The 19,796-nt window shown below is 36.0% G+C and overlaps 1 protein-coding gene across 4 annotated transcripts in view; it reads right to left on the bottom strand.

Moving 5' to 3' along the window:
• Positions 1 to 19,796, bottom strand: part of XIRP2 (xin actin binding repeat containing 2) — a 326,918-nt gene that overhangs the window by 278,118 nt on the left and 29,004 nt on the right. For all 4 annotated transcript variants that reach the window (XM_058664584.1, XM_058664581.1, XM_058664583.1 and 1 more), the window contains exon 2: positions 8,178 to 8,606. In XM_058664584.1, the coding sequence (XP_058520567.1) occupies positions 8,178 to 8,606 (429 nt within the window). The remainder of the gene's footprint in view (positions 1 to 8,177; positions 8,607 to 19,796) is intronic.

The raw sequence follows: 19,796 nt of genomic DNA, 5'->3' as shown, positions 1-19,796 counted from the left end.
GATGCCGAATGCCAGTACCTCTTTCTATGCATTGGAAAGGACAACGAAAGTGGAAGATATTCTTCTGAGGTCCACGGTTTTAATAAGTCTTTCGAAACTATAATTTCACAGATTGTGGTTCACTGTATTCTTCTCAAAATGGGATTGTAATTATATTGGAAAGTTCCATTAGCAGTTGCTCCCTTGGCTATTCAATGTCAGCCTTCTAAGTGGACCTTTTTACTGGCAAAAGACTAGAGCGGTTGTCAGATATAAAAACACCATGCTTTTTTGCTCAAAGTATGTTTCTATTTTCAAAAACCTTACAGCATAAGTCTTTTCCTTAAAGAGGAAAAGATCAAAAGTTACTGAGATTAAATATTTTCCCTAAGGTCATACTGGGAGTTCAAGAAATAATAGATAAAATTCAAAAAATAATCATTATGTATTAAGTTGGTGATACTATTTAAATTTTATTAGTTGCTATCTCTTAAGTACCTCTTTTTCAGGTATTATATTTTGTCTTCTTCACAAAATTACTGTGCTGCATTAATTTCCTCATTTCAAAGATATGAAAAGTAAGGATTAATGAAATAAAATAACTCAAGGATGTTGCTGAGTTAAAATTTCTAAGTGACTCTTTGTCATCAAAAGTTATATTTGTATATACTGTGCTGAAATGACAATTATTATTCTATGTAAAATATGTATTTAAAAGGAGTGATCTTTCACATTAAGTAAGCATGTCAGGTCTATAAAAAGTACATTGTCTATTTTTAAAATAAATGAAAAATATTTCACTACTTCAAAATCTCTAAAACTCTTAGGTAAAAATACACTTCTTGATTTTTTTCTATTTTAATATTCTTTCAATTTTTGTCCATGCTTTTGAGAAATTGAAAACAATTTTTTTCAGTAACAATTTTCAAGGTGGCAATAGTCAACCTGTTAAGTGCTTCAACAAAGCACATCATGCTTGGCAGAAATTATCTCAGAAACACTGATGAGAGGGGAGATTTAAAGATGAAGTAAAAAAAAAGCTAACCACCTGAAAAGGGGTACTGCTCCTTGCTCTGAGATCAGAGCAATAGTCATATCTAAGTCCCCAACTGCCTGGGTTTAAGGAATCAAGACAAATTAAAACATCTAGTGAAGTGATTTTGTAGTACAGACCAAACTGCAAGCCATTATCCATTTGCTCTTTTAAAATACTGATTTTATGCAGAACTATAAAATGGAAATGATAGGTTATTTTTAATTGTATCATCAAATAAAAATCAGGGATTTTGACTATTGGGGTGAAAAAAATAAGCCAGAAACTATATCATTATAATTATTTATATCCAGTTTAAATAATTGATGCTTATGAAGGTTTTCGGTTCCTTAGATTTTTATTTTCATGTTTATTTCTAAGCTTCCAATTACATAACAGATGGAATCAATGAATTCTGAAGCTGATAGCAGACATAGGTGTTGGTGTTTCAAATATCTATATACATCTATATATTTGTATATTTATTTGTATATTATTTATATATATATATTTTGTATACATATGTATATATATTATTTTTATCAAACTCAGCTCAAGTTGGAATGGTCTTTAAAATAGCATGAGATCTAAGTTACAGAAATCTTCACTATGTAGGGTTAGGAGGACTCAAACCAATTACTTGAGTGAGGGGTTTTGGAGAATGAGTGTAACTATTAACTGAAAATACAGGAAGTCATTAAGAAAGATACTATACCAATAAATTTTTTTATTACTTAGATTCTGAAAGTCATGAATGGGATAAAGGAAAAACAAATCAGTTAATTTAATCACAAGTTTATTGGTAATCATGGGGACATTTTGAAAGCTGAAAGTAATCTCAGCTGTAGGCAATTGCCTAGTTTGCCTTGTACTACAACGCCAGGAGAAAAGCAGTCAATAACTGGTGGGTATTCTGGGTCTCATTAATGTCAAATCTGTGTTAACTATAGAAGTACGCCAGAATAGTTGCTTATTCTATTTTTTTTGTTAAGATATGTGAGGAAGATGATCCTGTGGCCTGCGCTGGTGGGGCAACTGTAGATTGCCTTGGGTAGGGGGTTTGGAGATGAGTGGTTTTGGGGGGCCATTGAGGGAGTTTTCTACAGGTGTGAAATGACTTCTTGGAACTTCCAAGGACCAGGCAGCTGCATTTGTAGGTAAATGAGGGAGCTAAGACTAGGTGCTTTAGAGAGGGGAAACTTGAGGGCATGTCTGAATCAGACCAATGAACCTACCCACATGGAAAACCTGAGATATGTTTGATAGCATTGGCACTGTCTGCTGGCACACATGAAAGCAAGGGCTATGGGCGCCTTCCTGGCAGGGCTAGGCCACAGTATCCACCAGTGAGTGTTGGGGCATGGGATGGGCCATGCAAGGTTGGGCCATGACATCAACTGGCATGTAAGAGAATCAACTCTGGGAGCAGATTCTATAGAGAATATGTCTGCTTATCCCTGTGGTTCTGCAGTACCCACTGGTTTGTATGAGAGATGGGGGTAGTGACAGGCTGAGAGCAAGACCAAGGAAGTTACTGACACTCATGGGAACGGGGATCGGGAGGAGGCCAGGCTGGCCCAAGCTTCAGCACCTAATTGGTGCACCCAAGAATCAGGTCAGGGGTCAGGCCAAACCAGCACCCCTCCAGCATCAGCAAAGGTTGGTCTGAGGGCAGATCATACCAGGGGATCCTAGCACTTGCCCGGTAAGAGTGTAATATGGGTCGGGGAGTGGGCTTGGTATGGGAATTGGGGAACTCCCCTACTAGGCTGCAGCTCCCTCTGGTGAGCATAAGAGCTGAGACTGAGGATAGGCTGGGCGAGGTAAGGTTGCACCACTTATCTGCATGTGTGGGCTGGCTCTGGGAGCAGACTGAACAGGGCCAACTGCAGCACCCACTGGTGAAAGTTGGGGTAGAGAGCAGGCTAGGCGAGGCTAGGCTACAGCATCTGATGGCGAGTGCCAAAACTGGAGACAGTCATGCCAAGCAGGGTTGGAACAACCACTAGCACATGAAAAATCTAGGACTGAGAACAGGTCTACTAGGGGAATTCCCCTGTTAGGCTGCAGTTCCCATAGTTGAGCACAAAGTACTGACACAGTTTGGCAGCAGGCCCTCTCCCCTTTATTCTGCCTGCAGATACAGCAGAAAAAGAAAATATTTGGAAACATTTGTCCAACCTTTCTTCTGCTATACATCGACCTTCCTCACCCTAAATCAACATCCCACATGGGCATACATTCTTCTCAATTATGTAAACAACATTAAAAAAAAACTAAGTTAAAATAAGTTTAAAAAAAACAATGAAAGTTGATTATTAGGGACTTTAGGGACTATTTAGTAGCCTCGCTAATATAAGCTGGGTGTAGCAAATGGAAACTTTGAAGGAAAGGGTTACAACTTTCTGTTCTGCTCCAAATTAGACTAAGCACTGCTCATATTCAGAAGCAGCTATGAAAAGTGAAATTCCTTTGTACCCTAATAAACTAAGATTAAAAAAAGAAAGAAGGTGGAAACTTAATCCAACCATGGTGTCTGAAGGTAGGGGCTCTGGGAAATGGTTTGATTGGATCAAATCATGCAACAGAGCCCCAATAATTAAATCTTGTTGGCTTTATAAGAGACCATATAGTCCTGGGCATCAGCACTTTCCCTCTTGTCAAAAAGTGAAATTTACTTTATTTCTAAATTGTATATATATCATCCATATAACATATGTCACCCATAGAAGAAAATACAAATTGAAGCAAGCTGATGCCATATCTTTTTTTATGTTTGTTCCTTTCTAATATTCCTTTCTTCTTTTTAAGCAACCTCCCCCTTTCTGTTCACACTTTTTTATATCAATACTGATTACTTAAAACTCAGATTTACAAAGATTCATCAATGCTCCTTGATTACTTAATAATACCAGTGCTAATGCTGACAAACAGAACAAAGTATAAACAGAAGAAAATCAAAGATTTGGTTCTGAAATATGGAACACGCCCTTCTGGGAATATCCACAGATCATGAATTATGCTGCCATTTTTTAACATTGAACAATGTATAAGGAAAGTTCAATAGATATTTTTTCTAAAATCACTGAAGCAAAATTACCATAAACATGGTGGCATCAGGAACAGAAATTTATTGTTTTACAGTACTGAAGTCAACTTCTGGATTTATTTCACAAGCTAAATCCCAATGATACACAGCACTGTATTCCTTATTTCCTCTGAAGTTTCTAAGGGAGTAACTACTGTAATCAAATCCCCACATGTAAAACCAAGATCTAGCCTCCTATCTATATCCCTTATCATATCCCTTGCCTGCCTCTTATCAAAAGGAATTCACTAACTTAAGGGAGTGATCTAGCTAGCCTTACAAGGTTCTAATCCTCAGACTCAAGAAGTCATTTGCTTCGCCAATATATAACCTCTATGGACAGTGTTGTTCTGAAGTGATCTATGTAGGAGAATTTCAGGTTTTGGTAGACTCTAACTGCCACCTTCCCATAATTCCTAGACCAGCTTCATCCCATCTGGCCATCATAAACTCCCTGGTACCCACAGCATCACTGACCAATCAAAGGAAGACCATGAGTGTCAATGATCAAATTGAACAAAAGCTTATCATGCACCACCCAGCCCCAGTTTCAACCAATAAGAACCTACACCCTAACTTCTCAGGGAGCCCATGAATTAAGTGATAACTACCCACCCAGCTCCTTGTAGATGACCTGCTTTGGGCTTCTATATAATGCCTCCATTCAGTTCAGGATGTTGTTTGGCAATACTGCTTCCAGGATTACTCCATCTTCTGGGTGCATTTCTGAGGTCATGACCCAGACCCAGTTTCTGCTTCTATCATCGTCCTTCTCTGATTCTTTTCCTGAAATTCCTGTGTACAAATAATCCTCCCAGCTTATAAATACTCATATTTTGTGCAGGATAGTTCCATAAAAAAATCTTTCCATTTCACTTTAACTTAGTCACACCTGCAATGCCCCTTCTGCCATGTCAGGTAACATAGTCACATCCTGTGGTAATTAGGTTGTAGACATTTTTGAGAAGTTTTTGTTCTGCATACTGCAGTGATTATCATCAGTGCAATCAATGAATTTACTTGAAGATTAAGACATGAGTTTCATCCACAAACAGTTGTCAACGTAACATAAATATTCTTTTCTGTGAGGACTGCTTTCTGATGTTTGTGTTAAGTCATGACATATTAAACTACCCTGATTCTATGAACTTGACTTATGGTAGATTGTTCTCAAAATGGCAGTAAACGTTGTATCTTATTTTGCAAATATAAGTTTGTAGTTCGTCTATCAAGACATGAAGTCTATTTCAGCACATGGTTAACCTGGTTTGAGACTACTTTGATCAACATAATACAGAGAAATGACCCTGGACAAGGAACGAGCACAAAACTCCAAAAGCTACATGTATTATACTTTCATTCTTGAAACTCCTTTGGCATGGTTACAAATCTGAGCAACTTCCAGTAGAAGAGATCACATGAGAAGAAGATGAGTTCTTCCAGCTTCATAGCTATTCCAAACACACTTGAATTCAGGGTGCATACTACACAGGACTAGATGAATGTCTAAGCAAATTAGATGTGTAAGCAATAAGAGGGCCTGTATTTAGCACCATAGTAAAAAGCCTGCAGCTCACATTGGAATGCCTTATGTTTGAGAAGTTGGTCCACTTCCAAGTTGCTCCACTTCCAAGTTCCTACGAGTGCATATTCTAAAGGTAACAAATATTGCCGCAAGTACTTGAGTCTCTGTCACTTAAATAGAAGAACCAATTGAGTTCTAGGTTCCTGGTTCTAGCTTGGCCTAGCTTTTGCTGTTTTTGGCATTTTCAAAGTGAACAGTGAATAGGTTTCTATGTGTCTCTGTCTCTCCGTGTCTCAAAAAAATTTTAAAAATGAAAACCAATAAGAAATTCTTGCCTAAAGCTACTAATTTTGAAGTGGTTTGCTACATAACAAATGTTAATGGGTACATGGAATATTAATTGATTTTTAATATTATAAGAAGACATACCCTTCTATCCAAGATTTATGATAAAATATAATCCTGTCTTACACTCTTTGGGAAAGATCACAGTATCATATATTACCTAGAATACTGAAAACACAGTGTATTACATATATTAAAACAATCTCATTTTGGAAGTTAAGTGGTAGTTTTCATATGTTTTCCCATAATTACTTTTGTGAATACGAGGTGAAAAATCATGTACCAGGGTGAATAGCCATTTCTCACATTTCAATCTGAAACAGTTATTAAAGCTTCACTTTCTCACTATTGCATTTAAGCACTTAACAATTCATGTAGGTGGGAATAGGTTGTGTCAAATGATGTACATAAATGGCTATTTCTACATTTTCAATTCCTTTTGCCAGTTTTCATGAGTAAATGTTCAAAACTGTAATGTTAAAGCTAATAGAAACTTGGCCCGGTGCGATGATCTAGTGGCTAAAGTCCTCGCCTTGAACGTGCCGGGACCCCATATGTGTGCTGGTTCTATCCTGGCAGCTCCACTTCCCATCCACCTCCCTGTTTGTGGCCTGGGAAAGCAGTAGAGGACGGCCTAAAGTCTTAGGACCCTGCATCTGCTGGGAGACCTGGAAGAAGTTCCTGGCTCCTGGTTTTGATTGGTATAGCACCAGCCGTTGTGGTCACTTGGGGAGTGAACCATCAGACAGATCTTCCTCTCTGTCTCTCTTCCTCTCTGTATATCAGCTTTTCCATTAAAAATAAGTAAATCTTAAAAAAAAAAAAGCCAACAGAAACTGAATGGAAACTATTTTCTGTTGTTTCACTTTTTTTTTAATTTATTATGATAAAAATATATGTTATTAAATAAAAAACAAAAAATAAACAAGAAAACAAAACAAACAAAAAATGTTATTTATACCTGAGTGGAGTGTCTTCAAATTCCTATTCATTTAGCTGAAGGATATTATAAACCTACAACCAAAAAGATTGCATCTATGGAATGAAAAAGAGTGTTTTCAGATTAGGAATTATGTAGCTTAAGAGTTCCTCTCATTTCAGTAGAATTTCATAGGTATAACTATATATCCATGCTTTCATAAGTCAAATGTTGTTTTAGTTCATGTTCAGGAAGGGCAGACTAACTGTTACACCTGTCTCAGTAGCGAAAAAGGAAGCAGTATTAGCAACATAATTTATTTTTATACTGTCCTACACCTATAATGCCTTTTATGGAGGTTGATTAGCCATTAGCAAGTGTAGTATCAGCTTTCCTGATAACTGAAAATACATTAGAAAGAAGCAAAGCATTAAGTTTTCTTCTTCATGGAAAAACAGAGATAATTAATCAATATAATAAAGTAATTCTAGTTGAATGAGTAATTACTTTTAACTGAGCACAGAAGTATAAATGTGATTTAGTTAACCATGTTGCTTTTTCTGTTTTCTGCATTTGATTAAATTTATCCTTTAGCTGATTAACATACTTGATACATGACATTATATTTATTTTGATCACTGATGCATGATCATCTGCCACAAAATCATCTTGACTATATATTTAGTAATTTAAATATACTACTTACAACTTTCAAATGATGCCTGCAAAACCTATGGTTGAGAACTTATATTTGCAAGATAAAATGTTGCTCAGCCTGAGATGTGATAGGTTTTAGGGATAAATGTAGATTATTGTGGTCTCAAAGACTTCATTTTTCTATGTAGTCGCATTACTGATGCATTCCATTGAAGAGCACCCAAATATATTTCTTTGATACCTTCTGAGTTTGCAAATTAGAGAAAATGCAGGCCTATATCAGAATCTGATGTATGAGCTAGAAAGTGAGAGAAGCTTTCTTACTCTAAGCAACTTACAACTTAGTTATGAAAATAAAGCATGTATAATAAAAAAAATCAACATCAGAACACATATCAGGATTGTTTTTGTAGGATTGGATGGAGGACAAGTTCCCACTGGAGCAAACTATAGAGAAAGCCAGTAATAGAGGATTCCAAATTTCAAACTGTGCTGTATGATTGCTTTAGGAAATCTATCTAGAATCCAGGGAGGAGAAAAGGAACATGATATGTTTAGAAATTAGCAGCAGGTAAAGTAAACCACTACCTAAACAACTGCAAACTCATTCACCCAATCGGTGGCTCCTTACCTTTTGGCCGTACTCAGCTGGTCTGTTGCCATTCTTAGGAGTCTCAAACACACTCCTGAGCTCATCCAGGGCAATAGAGAAGCGTTCAATCCTGCGTCGACCAATCAGGGAGTCTTCCTTTAGCACTCCAGGCTGGCCACAACCTCTATGGTTGTCATTATTGTCCTCATGATCCTTTAATTCAGGCTCCATGCCCGATTTCTCTGCCCCTGGACTGCAGGGTGGTGGGCTTGGGGATTCTGGAATTTCAGTTACTGCTGTCGCCTCTACCTTGTGCTCAATCAACTTATTTTCCTGAGGCTTGAAGAGCTGACAACGACTGCCCACTGGACAACAACCACTTCTCTGGTAATCACTGGATTCCCATTTCTGCCTCAGGAGATTCAAAGATCCCTTCTGTATAGGGAACACAGTTGGCTCCAGGTGGTCCTGCAAAATCAGAAATCCCTTCATCAAAATGTGCTCAGGTGTCCCACTCACTTTTGTAGTGGATGACTTAGGAGCCTCAGCTCTTGGAGTTTGTGTTCAACATGCCATATAATTTCTGCCTCTTGACTTGATATGACAGTTACACCACTTACATTAGAACTAGGCAGACTGTAGAGAGGGCTGGTGTGTAAAGTCAAGGCCATCTGAATATAAAGAGATAAAAACTACCAACATGATTTTCTTCCTTTTTTTTCCTATGTGAAATCAGCCACCAATTATTTATAGTGTAAAATGAAATATTAATTGAGAACAGGACAATTTAACAAATGTAACATAAGAGCAAAGGGGTTCATTGCTTGCTTGCAGCAGTTTAACACTTCCTTTGGAATGAACTGATTTCTATAAATGCCTTACTTTAGAAGTAACAGACTAATACTTAACAGTTATTATGTTTTGCTATAAGGCAAACTCTTTGAAGATAAATGCATGCTTATTTCACCCCAACACTATCACAATTAATTAGTTGTTACTATTATCATATGGCTTGTAAGGAAACTGAGTAGTAATTTGCCCAGGGTTCTGAGTGACAAAACCTGTATTTGAAAAATAGCTGTGTAACCCCAGAATTTGCTGTCTTAACAATCACAGTGTAATGTCTCTTTGTATTTAATTGCTTAATACTTATCCTACTGTGAAAATTATTAGAAGTTTATGGTAGATGAGTAGAAAAAAATAACAAATAGCAAAACATACTCTCATTAGAAGCATACACACCAATCATGGACAGCAAGCGTTGTTACATGTGAGCATGACATTTTCCACAGAAACAGCTATCCTCTATTCTAATGATGAGATTCACCATCACTGCAAGTTTAGGGTTTTATAAAATAAATTATGCATGTAAGGAATCATGAAGTTTCCTGGAAAAGTATCCGTGGGTATGGTAAATACACTGCTAAGATTAAGGCTTGAAAATATTTTAGGAAGTCACCTTTCAATCACATTATGAAAATGTGCATATATGAGATTAATAATCATATGCAGAAAAAACTTTTGCTTTCATGACATAATACATTCTCTCATCATAAAAATATCTGGTGATATTTTCCATCCAGCCTCCTTACCTTAAAAAAGACAAAAAAAAAAAAAAAAAGAAAGAAAAAGAAATAAACCAAGCAAAAACAGAAAAGGTTTTCTTTTGAAAGTCAAAGTTTATTTTTAGTTGAAATAATCAATTTAACTGACATACTCAATTTAATTGACAAAATCAAACTGTTTAACCTATCCTTCACTTAATCTACCCAGCATTTATTTGTATTTAGAATATTGAAAATCCATTCACTTAGTCATTTTGATTATACAATACATTATTTACTGAGGTATTCTTTGTGTAATTTATTTTTTCTAGATGCTTTGCACACTTTAGTTATCCTTTATCCCGTCCTCAACCATTCCTCAAACTCTTCCCAGTATCAGATAACCACCATTTTAATCTCTGCCTCTATGAGCATAACACTTTAAATTTCATGTTTCTGTGAGATGTTGCTTTTTTTTTCTCAATCTGACTTATTTCACTTGACATAATACTCTCTAGATTAATCCAAGTTGTCACAAGTATCATATTTTATTCTTTTGTTTAAGGCTGCTTAAGTATTCCATTGTATAGATCCCATAAGTTTCTAAATCCAATTATTGTTAATTGGTGCTTAGGTTTTGTTCCCTGCAATAAGTATATAGTACAGATATTTCTGCAACATAAAAAATTTCAGTTCTCTTGTAGTATGTACAGAACTTCCATACTGTTTTCCACAGTGGCTGTATTAGCATACACTGCTATCAACTGCAAAAATCCCGCTTCTATATGGCCAGGTCAAAATGTGCTACTGTTATACTTTTTTTCCTAAAAACAGAAAAGTTTACTACCTTCTTTATTGAGTGGTGGCATTCTAACAACTCAAAAAATTGCTAGATAGCTCTATTGTTATAGCAGGAGTTAAATTTCAGGCTGAGTTTTTCTAACTTTGACCTTGAAACAGCTTCATTGGTTAAAAAAAAAAAAAAATCATACCTTTATTTTGAGAAATAAATTAGCCAGTGCATATAAAAATTCTAGCATGCAATAGACCCCCAGTGAGTATTAATTCAACTCCTAGCTCCATCTCCGGCTAAACCAACATCATTTTAATTACTCACATATTTATGCCACACATGAGCCTTCTAGATACAAGTGCTCAGGAGAAAGAGGGTAGTTTATGATGCAAATGCATTGCATGAAGAGACTGGAAAAACTGGTTTTCATAATACTAATTAAAAAAATTGGGGGGCTGGGCACAGTGGCCTAGTGGCTAAAGTCCTCGCCTTTCACATGCCAGGATCCCATATGGGTGCTGGTTCTAATCCCATCAGCTCCCTGGTTTTGGCCTGGGAAAACAGTCTAGGATGGCTGTATGGAAGATCCAGAAGAGGCTCCTGGCTCCTGCCTTTGGATCGGCTCAGTTCCAGCCATTGCGGCTGCTTAGGGAATGAATCATCAGATGGAAGATCTTCCTCTCTGTCTCTCCTCCTCTCTGTATATCTGACTTTCCAATAAAAATAAAATAAATCTTAAAAAAAAAAGTTTGGATTACTAATTTGCTATGGAAAGTCTCAATAAAATAGCACTAACAAGTAAGACTTGAATATCTCTTTGGGTAACTGATCAACATATGCTGAGAAGTTAACCAATTTATGCTGTTAATATATATTATCCCATGTGTAAATGGACTATTGCAAAGTTCTTATTAACTTGAAGATAGCTGACACTCTCACAACTGCTTGTACCTACCTCATGAGGTTATTTAATGAAAGAATCATTTCTAAGCCAACCTTGAATAGTTTTGAATGGAAAGCAGATATTAAGAAACTGTTATAAATGAGATCCTGGGCCGGGCACAATAACTAGTGATTAAAGTCTTTGTGTAGAACGCGCCCGGGATCCCAGATGGGTGCCAGTTCTAATCCCAGCAGCCCTGCTTCCCACCCAGCTCCCTGCTAATGGCCTGGGAAAGCAGTGGAGGATGACCCCAAAGCCTTTAAACCTTGCACCCACGTGGGAGACCCAGAAGAGCTCCTGGCTCCCTGCTTCAGATTGGCTCAGCTCCAGCCATTGCGGTCACTTGGGGAGTGAATCATTGGACAGAAGATCCTCCTCTCTGTTTCTCCTCCTCTCTATATATCTGGCTTTCCAATAAAAATAAATAAATCATTTTTTTAAAAAAAACACCTTTATTTGCTTTGAAAACATAAGACTTCTTGTACAATAAAGCATAAGCATGTTTCATCTACAAAGTCAGAATATCTTCCTCATGGAACACGCAGGAAGAAAGGAAAAACACACACATGGCAAAGTAGTCACAGATTACCTCTAAAATAATTAAGACTTTCGGCCAGAAAAATAAATAAATAAATAAATAAATAAATAAATAAATAAATAAATAAACAAACAAATAAATAAATAAAATAAAAATAAATAAATCTTTAAAAAATAAATTAATAAATAAAAATAAATTTTAAAATGAGATCCTAATACCTAAGACTGACTTGGAACATCTACCTTGGGACAATGGAATACTTAACTCCCTGAATTCCTCTTAGATATAAGAATACTTTAATAGTTACAGCAAAGGCAACTTGCCTGACGACCTTGGAAACTAAGGAAAAAACTGGTAGTGAATTCTGAGTTTTCTTTTGTACTTCATATATCCAGAAGTAGTGACTAAAAGATTCAGAAGTCCAGAAACTCCATTAGGAACAAGCAAAGAGCATTTCTCAAGAAAACCCTGTTTTCTAGAAGTGAAGAAGCTCAAAAGTACAACCTAGAAAGTCAAATATTTAAATCCTGTCTTTTACACCCAAGTAAATGCCATGCAGAAATCAAAGTGAAAGCCTTTCATAAGCAAAGCCCAAGTCCTGAGCCCAATCTTCCAAGTTTTCCCCTTTGTTGCACCCCTCTCTATTATTGCCATAGTATCATATATGACTGAAGGTGAAGCTGGGTTTTTGGTTTTTGTTTTCTATTTGATGGGAACAAAGCCTGTCAAGAATATCAGCAAAGGCCACGTAAGGACCACCCAGAGACAATGAAGTAAGCTCAAGCACTAAATTTATAAAATTATAATTAGCGTATGAAATTGGAAAGATTATAAATATATAAATTAAGAGAATATAGGACAGAAACAACTTATCCAACAATAGACAAGAGAGGATTAGGCAGAGTGAAAAGGCTAATCTCAAAACGGTAGCTGATAATATAATTCAATTTGTACAAAACAGAATTACTGAAATGCCAGACTTACTATGAGCAGAACAAAATAGAGTTTATGTATGTAGGGGCAGTGTGGATTTGAGTACAAAAAGGTAGCACTAGAAAGATTTATATATTTTGTAGATCTTATCTCTATGTTGGTTAGCATTTGACCAAATTCTGCTTTTGTTATAAATGACATAGCACTATATTCATATGCACATATTGTGCCAAAGTCAATTTCCTTATTTTTATAATGCACTATAAAACAGAATATATAATTATTAGTATTAACTAGATTTTTCTCTACATCTTGATAACTTCTTGTGAACCTATAATTATTTACAAATAAATTGTTCAAACTCAAGCAGATAAAAGCTGATTTGTTAGTTCTCAAAGTTGTATTTCACTTGTAGGCGAAGGTGAGAAGCATGGACAGTAGCACCAACGCTCACACTGTGTCCTGACAGGTGGGTAAAGCACTGGATTGCACTGGGAATGGCAAGCCACATAACGTCATCAGCTCTCCACTTACTGCCTTTAGGGTCCAAATGTACTCTTCAAGCTGTGGTGACTGAATCCCTGTTAGTGTTTCTTTAAAAAGAGCAAAATGTTTACTTTTCTTTATTGTTGGGTGTTGGAGAGACATTGTGGAAGAGGCTCCTGAAATTTCCTCCAAGGCTGGATGTCAGCGGTTGAGATTATGAGATCAATCAGCGGAGCTCCCCAGTCACAGACACAGAGTGTTTCTCTGTGATTTCATGGCCTCAGCCACGGAGCTCTCAAGATGGAAACCAACCTTATGCCTGTCTGATACCTGCAGGATTACAAGGGAAGTGGCTGTTAATTCTGTAAACCCCTGAGCACCCTCCATGTAGCCTGCCTGGGGCTTGGGAGATAAATGCAAACCTTCTGCTCCTACTTCAAGTCCCTGTATATCCTCTGTGCTCTGGAGGCCTCTGTCTTCAAAAGCCATTCAGACTCACAGATTTCATCACTTTCTAATCACCTGAATGTCTGCACTTTTGAGGGTGTCTATTACTTGTCTAGAAACTTCAGTCAAGTTATTGCCTGGCTAAACCAGCAAGCTCCTCTATCTGACAGTGGCCTGAATTACTCTACAAGGAGGTCTGATCCTTTTGCAAGTGTTTATTTTCTTAAAATTGCTCTTTCTCAGTCCTATGCCATCATGCGGCCATTCTTCGTAGCTGATAGTTACTAACAATAGGTTTTTTTTTTTTTTATCATCATTATTGTTCATTCTTCGTACTACTTCTGCTTAACTCTCTAGGAGTGTGGGGCCTTTATTTTCTTTTTGGACTTAGACTGCTGTAAATTCTTGCTCAATAAGAGGTATCTACTCTCCAATTCCATCATAGTTCATGCTGACAAGTTTTTAGTATTGTTGGTGTTGATCTCTGTCACTACTCCTCTTATTCACAATTACAGGGTGGGGTTGGTACCATGTGAGGTTGAGGATAATCTTCCCATACTTCCTCACCAGGAAATCACAACAATGATTGTAATGGATAGCATTCTCTAAATTTTTTCCATTGAATACTGGTCTAGTACACTGCTCTTCCGAAAATACTGGGGAAAAAATCACATGGATAAAATGTTTTAACTCAATTTTTAGCTCACTTTGGGTGATTTATAACAAGCACTGTCTACTAAACACTGAGAAAAAAAAATGAACCCTAGTTGTTCTAAATCTGTCTGACCAGGAAGTATTTTATTATAACTATCCACCAGGACTAGGATTGTGATGTGGGTAAAACCATGGCCTTTAGTGTCAGCATTTCATATAGACACTGGGCTTGAGTTCCAAATGCTCCACTCCCAGTACAGATCTCTGCTAATATGCCTTGGGAAGTAGTGCAGGATGCTTCAAATGCTTGGTCCCCTGCACTTAACAAAGGAAATCTTGTAGAATTATCTGACTCCTGGCTTCAGATGAGCTCAGCTCTGACCATTGTGGTGACTTGGGGAGTGAAGCAGTGAATACAAAATATCTCCCTCTCTTTCTATATTTAACAAAGTCATTTTGATCAATGGTGACAGAACAGAGAAGACAAAAATCACTAATTATTTAGATGGAAAGCCTCAGTTCCCTTTTTATTGCATGCTTGTCACTAAAACTGGTGATTCGTTTCACTTAATCATGGTTAGGACATGCTTGGTTTTCATTATCTTTGACAAATGAGATTTTAAAAATATTCTTATCTTATTAATTATCTGGCATCCATAAAATGTCACATAATATGACACAACCTTGATGTATAAAAGTAGAAGACTTCTCTGAAATTCAGAATATTTTAAGTTACAGCCTGGGTGTGTATGAACAGGGAAAGAAAGCTGTGCATTTTAAAGTAATGGTCCAAAAGTCATTATCTATCTATCTATCTATCTATCTATCTATCTATCTATCTATCGAAATAAGATAAATAGGTGATCCCTGTGACTGCAATGCAAAGAATTCCAATTGTTTACAGCACCTGTCACCATCCCCCTTCAACCTCCAAGAAAGCAAGTTTTGATGTATCTGTGTTTTCTTTGTATTTACGTGTCCAGAGGCAAGCTGCTGCCTATTGCAGAGTCTGCCTGCAATAGTCTCTGCCTGCAGAGTCTACCCATGCATCCAGGTGTGAAATGTTCAAGAATATTTCTACCCTTCTGTATCCTTCAATTGGTCTCTCAGTTTTCTAGATTTCCTGCCAACATAAAAACTTTGCAGATGATGTTTCTTCTGCCTAAGCATTCTTCTCTTGCTGTTTTCCTGGCATCTGTTCACCACTGCTATTTTCAGTTTCAGCCACGACCATCTCAGTGAATTGTTTTATACTTACTGTAGATGTTGTTCCTTCATTATATAGTTAGAATTAGAGTTTAGATTTTTGTCTGGCTATTTTATTTATGTCCATCTCACATTCAGCAGAGTCTACAAGGGAAACCACATATTTGTTTTTGTTCAGTTTATCCTATTCTCTCAGTGTTGACGCAATTTGTGGGTATAATATACATTCATTAAACAGAAATAATAGTCTAAGGGTATAAACTATAAATCATTTAATTTTTTCTGCATTTCATACTAAATTTAAGATATGTAAGAGTAGGTCTCCTGGAATTTATTCAGATTCAGAAGATATTAGGAGAGATCTTGAAGGGAGCAAGAACACAAGTTTGGGCCTTATTCTCTTGGGATAGAAAACAAAGAATCTTCTACCAGCGACTCTTACACTCCATCTACACCAGGACAGAGGGCCACTCTCATTGAATTTATCTCTAATAAGTTCAATTTAGCTGTTAGTTTAAGCTCTGGTTTTTCTGTTTCTAGACTTATTTTGCAAAATTTGATACCTCATTTTCTGTGTCACTTTCCTAACAGATCCAGTTAAATATATTTTTAAGAAACACAGGGATTTGTCATAGTTGGTGATCTGAATTCCAAACTTCAGAAAAATAATAAAGAAAATAATAGCCTACATGTACTTGCAGAGATAAAATCTGGTGAAATTTAGTAAATACACATGTTAACCTTCAACTCATAAATCCCAAAACATTTCATACTGTCACCATGCCACCTACTATCTTGTGTGATAAAACATCAAGTCTGCAGAGAGTTTTAAGCAAGGAAAAGAAAATCAAAGCAAAACTAATTTGTCAGTGTACTAAGACTAGATTCTTACAAATGTGTTCTTATCTCTTGTGATTGCTGGAATTTTAAGAATTGTCTCCTGTCTTATTACTTAACACTGAGCTTATTTCTAGCTATAACAATAGTGTTAGGATTGTGGCCCATTGCCTAAAAGAGTAAGACTAACACAATGACACAACAGTTTGTGGTTATGAAACATACCGATATGTTCAGAGCAAAATTAGATCTCGATAATTCTTGGGAAGAAGAAAAAATGCCGCATTCTCATTCCACTAAAAATTGGATAAAGTCAAATTTTGAAAGAATTTTGTAGAATGTTTCCTATGGACGATTTACTAAGACTTCTTGTAAATCATAACTCTTGTTTGTAGCATTGGAGAACATGAACACGCTTTGGTGTACTTTTCTATTCAGAATGTTCCGAGTTTAAAGCACAGTTATCTATCAATTTGAAATCCATTTTGATATCTAAAGAATACATGATTACTGCAAAATCATAATAAGTGAGAAGCTTTAAATATCCTGATAAATGGCAAAGGACAAAAGTGAAAAATTCTCAAAAACAACATTATTATATACAAATATGTCCTTCAGTATTTTTGTGATCACTTAAAAATTCCAAAACTCTGAAGATTGGGAAATATATTCATATATTATGGCCTAGTCACACAATGAAATTATAGAGCTCTTTGAAATGATAAAGACAAAGAAATATTGAAACAGAGTTATGGTATTACATTATACAGAGACTTTCACAGAAGGAGATGCATTTTCTGGTTGCTAAGTGCATCCAACAAGTTCAAGAACTGCAAGTACTTTAGAAAATGAAAATCAAGGATGTGATGCATTGGTATGTGAAGCAACTGTCTTCTTTACACTTTGAAATAACTGTAAATACTGCGTTAGCAATACTGGTTTAAAATAAGTGTATCCTTCCATGGAACAAAAAAAATTAGATTTATTTCTTTTGTATTTTTGAAATTACCATACATTACTCTAATATTTATAGCATCAGATTCTAGTATTCTCAGTTTTCACTAAGCAGAGAGTGGCCATTGAAAGTAATCTGAACCCAAGAGTCAGCTTACTGCAGTCATCTCTGTTTTAAATTACAATACTGCCACTCTCACAAATAAGCTTGTGATCACTCCCTTTATCCTCTGGTAGTTTTATTGACACATTATTTTACTTATATGTATTACTTCAAAGAAAAAAAATACCAGAGTCTGCCTGCCAGTGATATATTATTGTTCTGAAATCATGGTAATTTAGATCAGGAAGCAGAGAAAAGTTATTTTAGATAAGAATACAAAGCTTAGAGGCACTTGAAAAGCCTCCTGGACATATTTTCTGTGAACACACTTTTTTGCTGAAATTTGCAAGAATGTCAGAGGCAGGCAGGTGGAGGTCGTCAGGAGCTGCTTAACCCTGTTTCACTCTATGCAATAATTTTAAGGTTACTAAAACATAGCATGCCACAGAAGGTCTGGATTGCATGCCAGAGCTGTTTTGAGGAATCATTGCAGTCATAAATCAATTCATTTTCATGAAAGAACAACAACTGCCCTTTTTTCATTCTTATTGTTTCTATTGGATTTCTACTTGCTCTTTTTTAAACATTTACTCACTGTCCTCATGTACATTCTATTTCAGAGATCAGTGCTTTTGCTAAGATTATTTAACCAGGACTACATTTTTTTCCCAGATATAATTTAGCAATTTATATGTCACCTAATATTAGGAAACACTTTGGAAATGAAAATCGAAGGCTCTGTCAATTTGGGAGTAAAAATCAGCAGCATAAATAAAATTAGAGCTTTTCCATGGGATTCTCATTTTTGTTAACTACAGATATAATCTGAAAGACAAAAATATTTTGCAATATAATTCTAGCCTTCTTTCAAATAGTACTTAATGATCCCAACAGGATGGCAGAACATAAGATTGTGATGTGTACCAGCATTAGCAAGCTGCAGTTTCAAACTAAAAAACAAAAGGTTTCCAAGAACTGCTAAATTTCAGTTGTCGCTAAGTCAGACACTGCCAATGAAATTCTTACTTGTGGAACTGTGGAAGACAAAAAAGTAAACAAGTACTTTCCAACAATGGTAAAACTACTGAAGATAGACTTTGTAATATTAATGCCAAGGTGATATATTTTTTCTGTTTTAGTTTCATTTTTTGTTGTCAGGCATTTATTATATCTGGTAAATATCATCAGGAAATAATTTGTGTTTTCAGAGAAAACTTTTAAGGGCAATGATTGCAAGTATTGGTTGAAAAAGCTTATCTCTTTGGGGAGGGAAATTTTAATTAGTTTTGGCAGATGGTTGCTAAATATCCACTGGATAAGAATGTGACAAAATGAGTTGGTTTCAAAGAAATGGCATTTTCAATCTTAAAACAGTCTAACTACAGCTTTAATGTTACATGTTGCCAATTTCATTAATTTTTCTGACTATTCCAAATTCACAAAAAAAAGATTTCAATTAGTTTCCTGCTGAAAATATACCTAACATTAACATACTACTTAATTTGCCACTAACAAGATACATGCATAATTCATATACATGAACAAAAAGATAGGAATAAGGCGTTTATTTTTCTTCCTTTGATCTCCTCATTTCACATTTATTAAGTTAACTGACTCAAACATCTTGCTAACATAGTTATTAAAAGAATCTTTGAAACTGAATATTTGCAATAAGCATCTCTTACCGCCATGTCCTTTTCTGTCAAGTTTCTGTCCTATGACTCTGCTGCCACAGTCACGTATCCATTAAAAGGAAAACACACATTTAACAGTTCTTTAACTCACTGATCTCATCTAACTAATGAACATAGGCATTATGGACATACGTCGCTAGATAGCAGTTACAAGACACCAAATCTCTCATAGGTACCTCTTGGAGCTACATTATTTAGTAAGTCATGGAAGAGAGAAGTGTGCCCTGGACCATAACCCTGCTTGTGTGGGGTACTCAGTTTACAAGTTTACCAGGAAAAGGTTGATGGGATAAGCTTTTGTTGTCAAATTCTATAGAACAAAAATTAATCCTGAATAAAAGGAAGGACCCAATTCAAAGCATGCCCCAGGAAAATGCAGGTTGTGGATAATTAGTATTTAACAAAAGACAATATTTGTTAAATGCTTTATGGATTACCCCATACAAGCTGGGTACCAAACAATGACTGTTATTTTGGGGAAAGCTGATGTTTTGTCACTTTGGCAGGCTCATATGCAGAATATGCC

Source organism: Ochotona princeps, chromosome 5 (assembly GCF_030435755.1).
Source record: "Ochotona princeps isolate mOchPri1 chromosome 5, mOchPri1.hap1, whole genome shotgun sequence".
Classification (NCBI taxonomy): Eukaryota; Metazoa; Chordata; class Mammalia; order Lagomorpha; family Ochotonidae; genus Ochotona; species Ochotona princeps.
The sequence above is the reverse complement of the archived record's forward strand: the minus strand, read 5'-3'. Positions and strand labels throughout refer to the sequence as shown.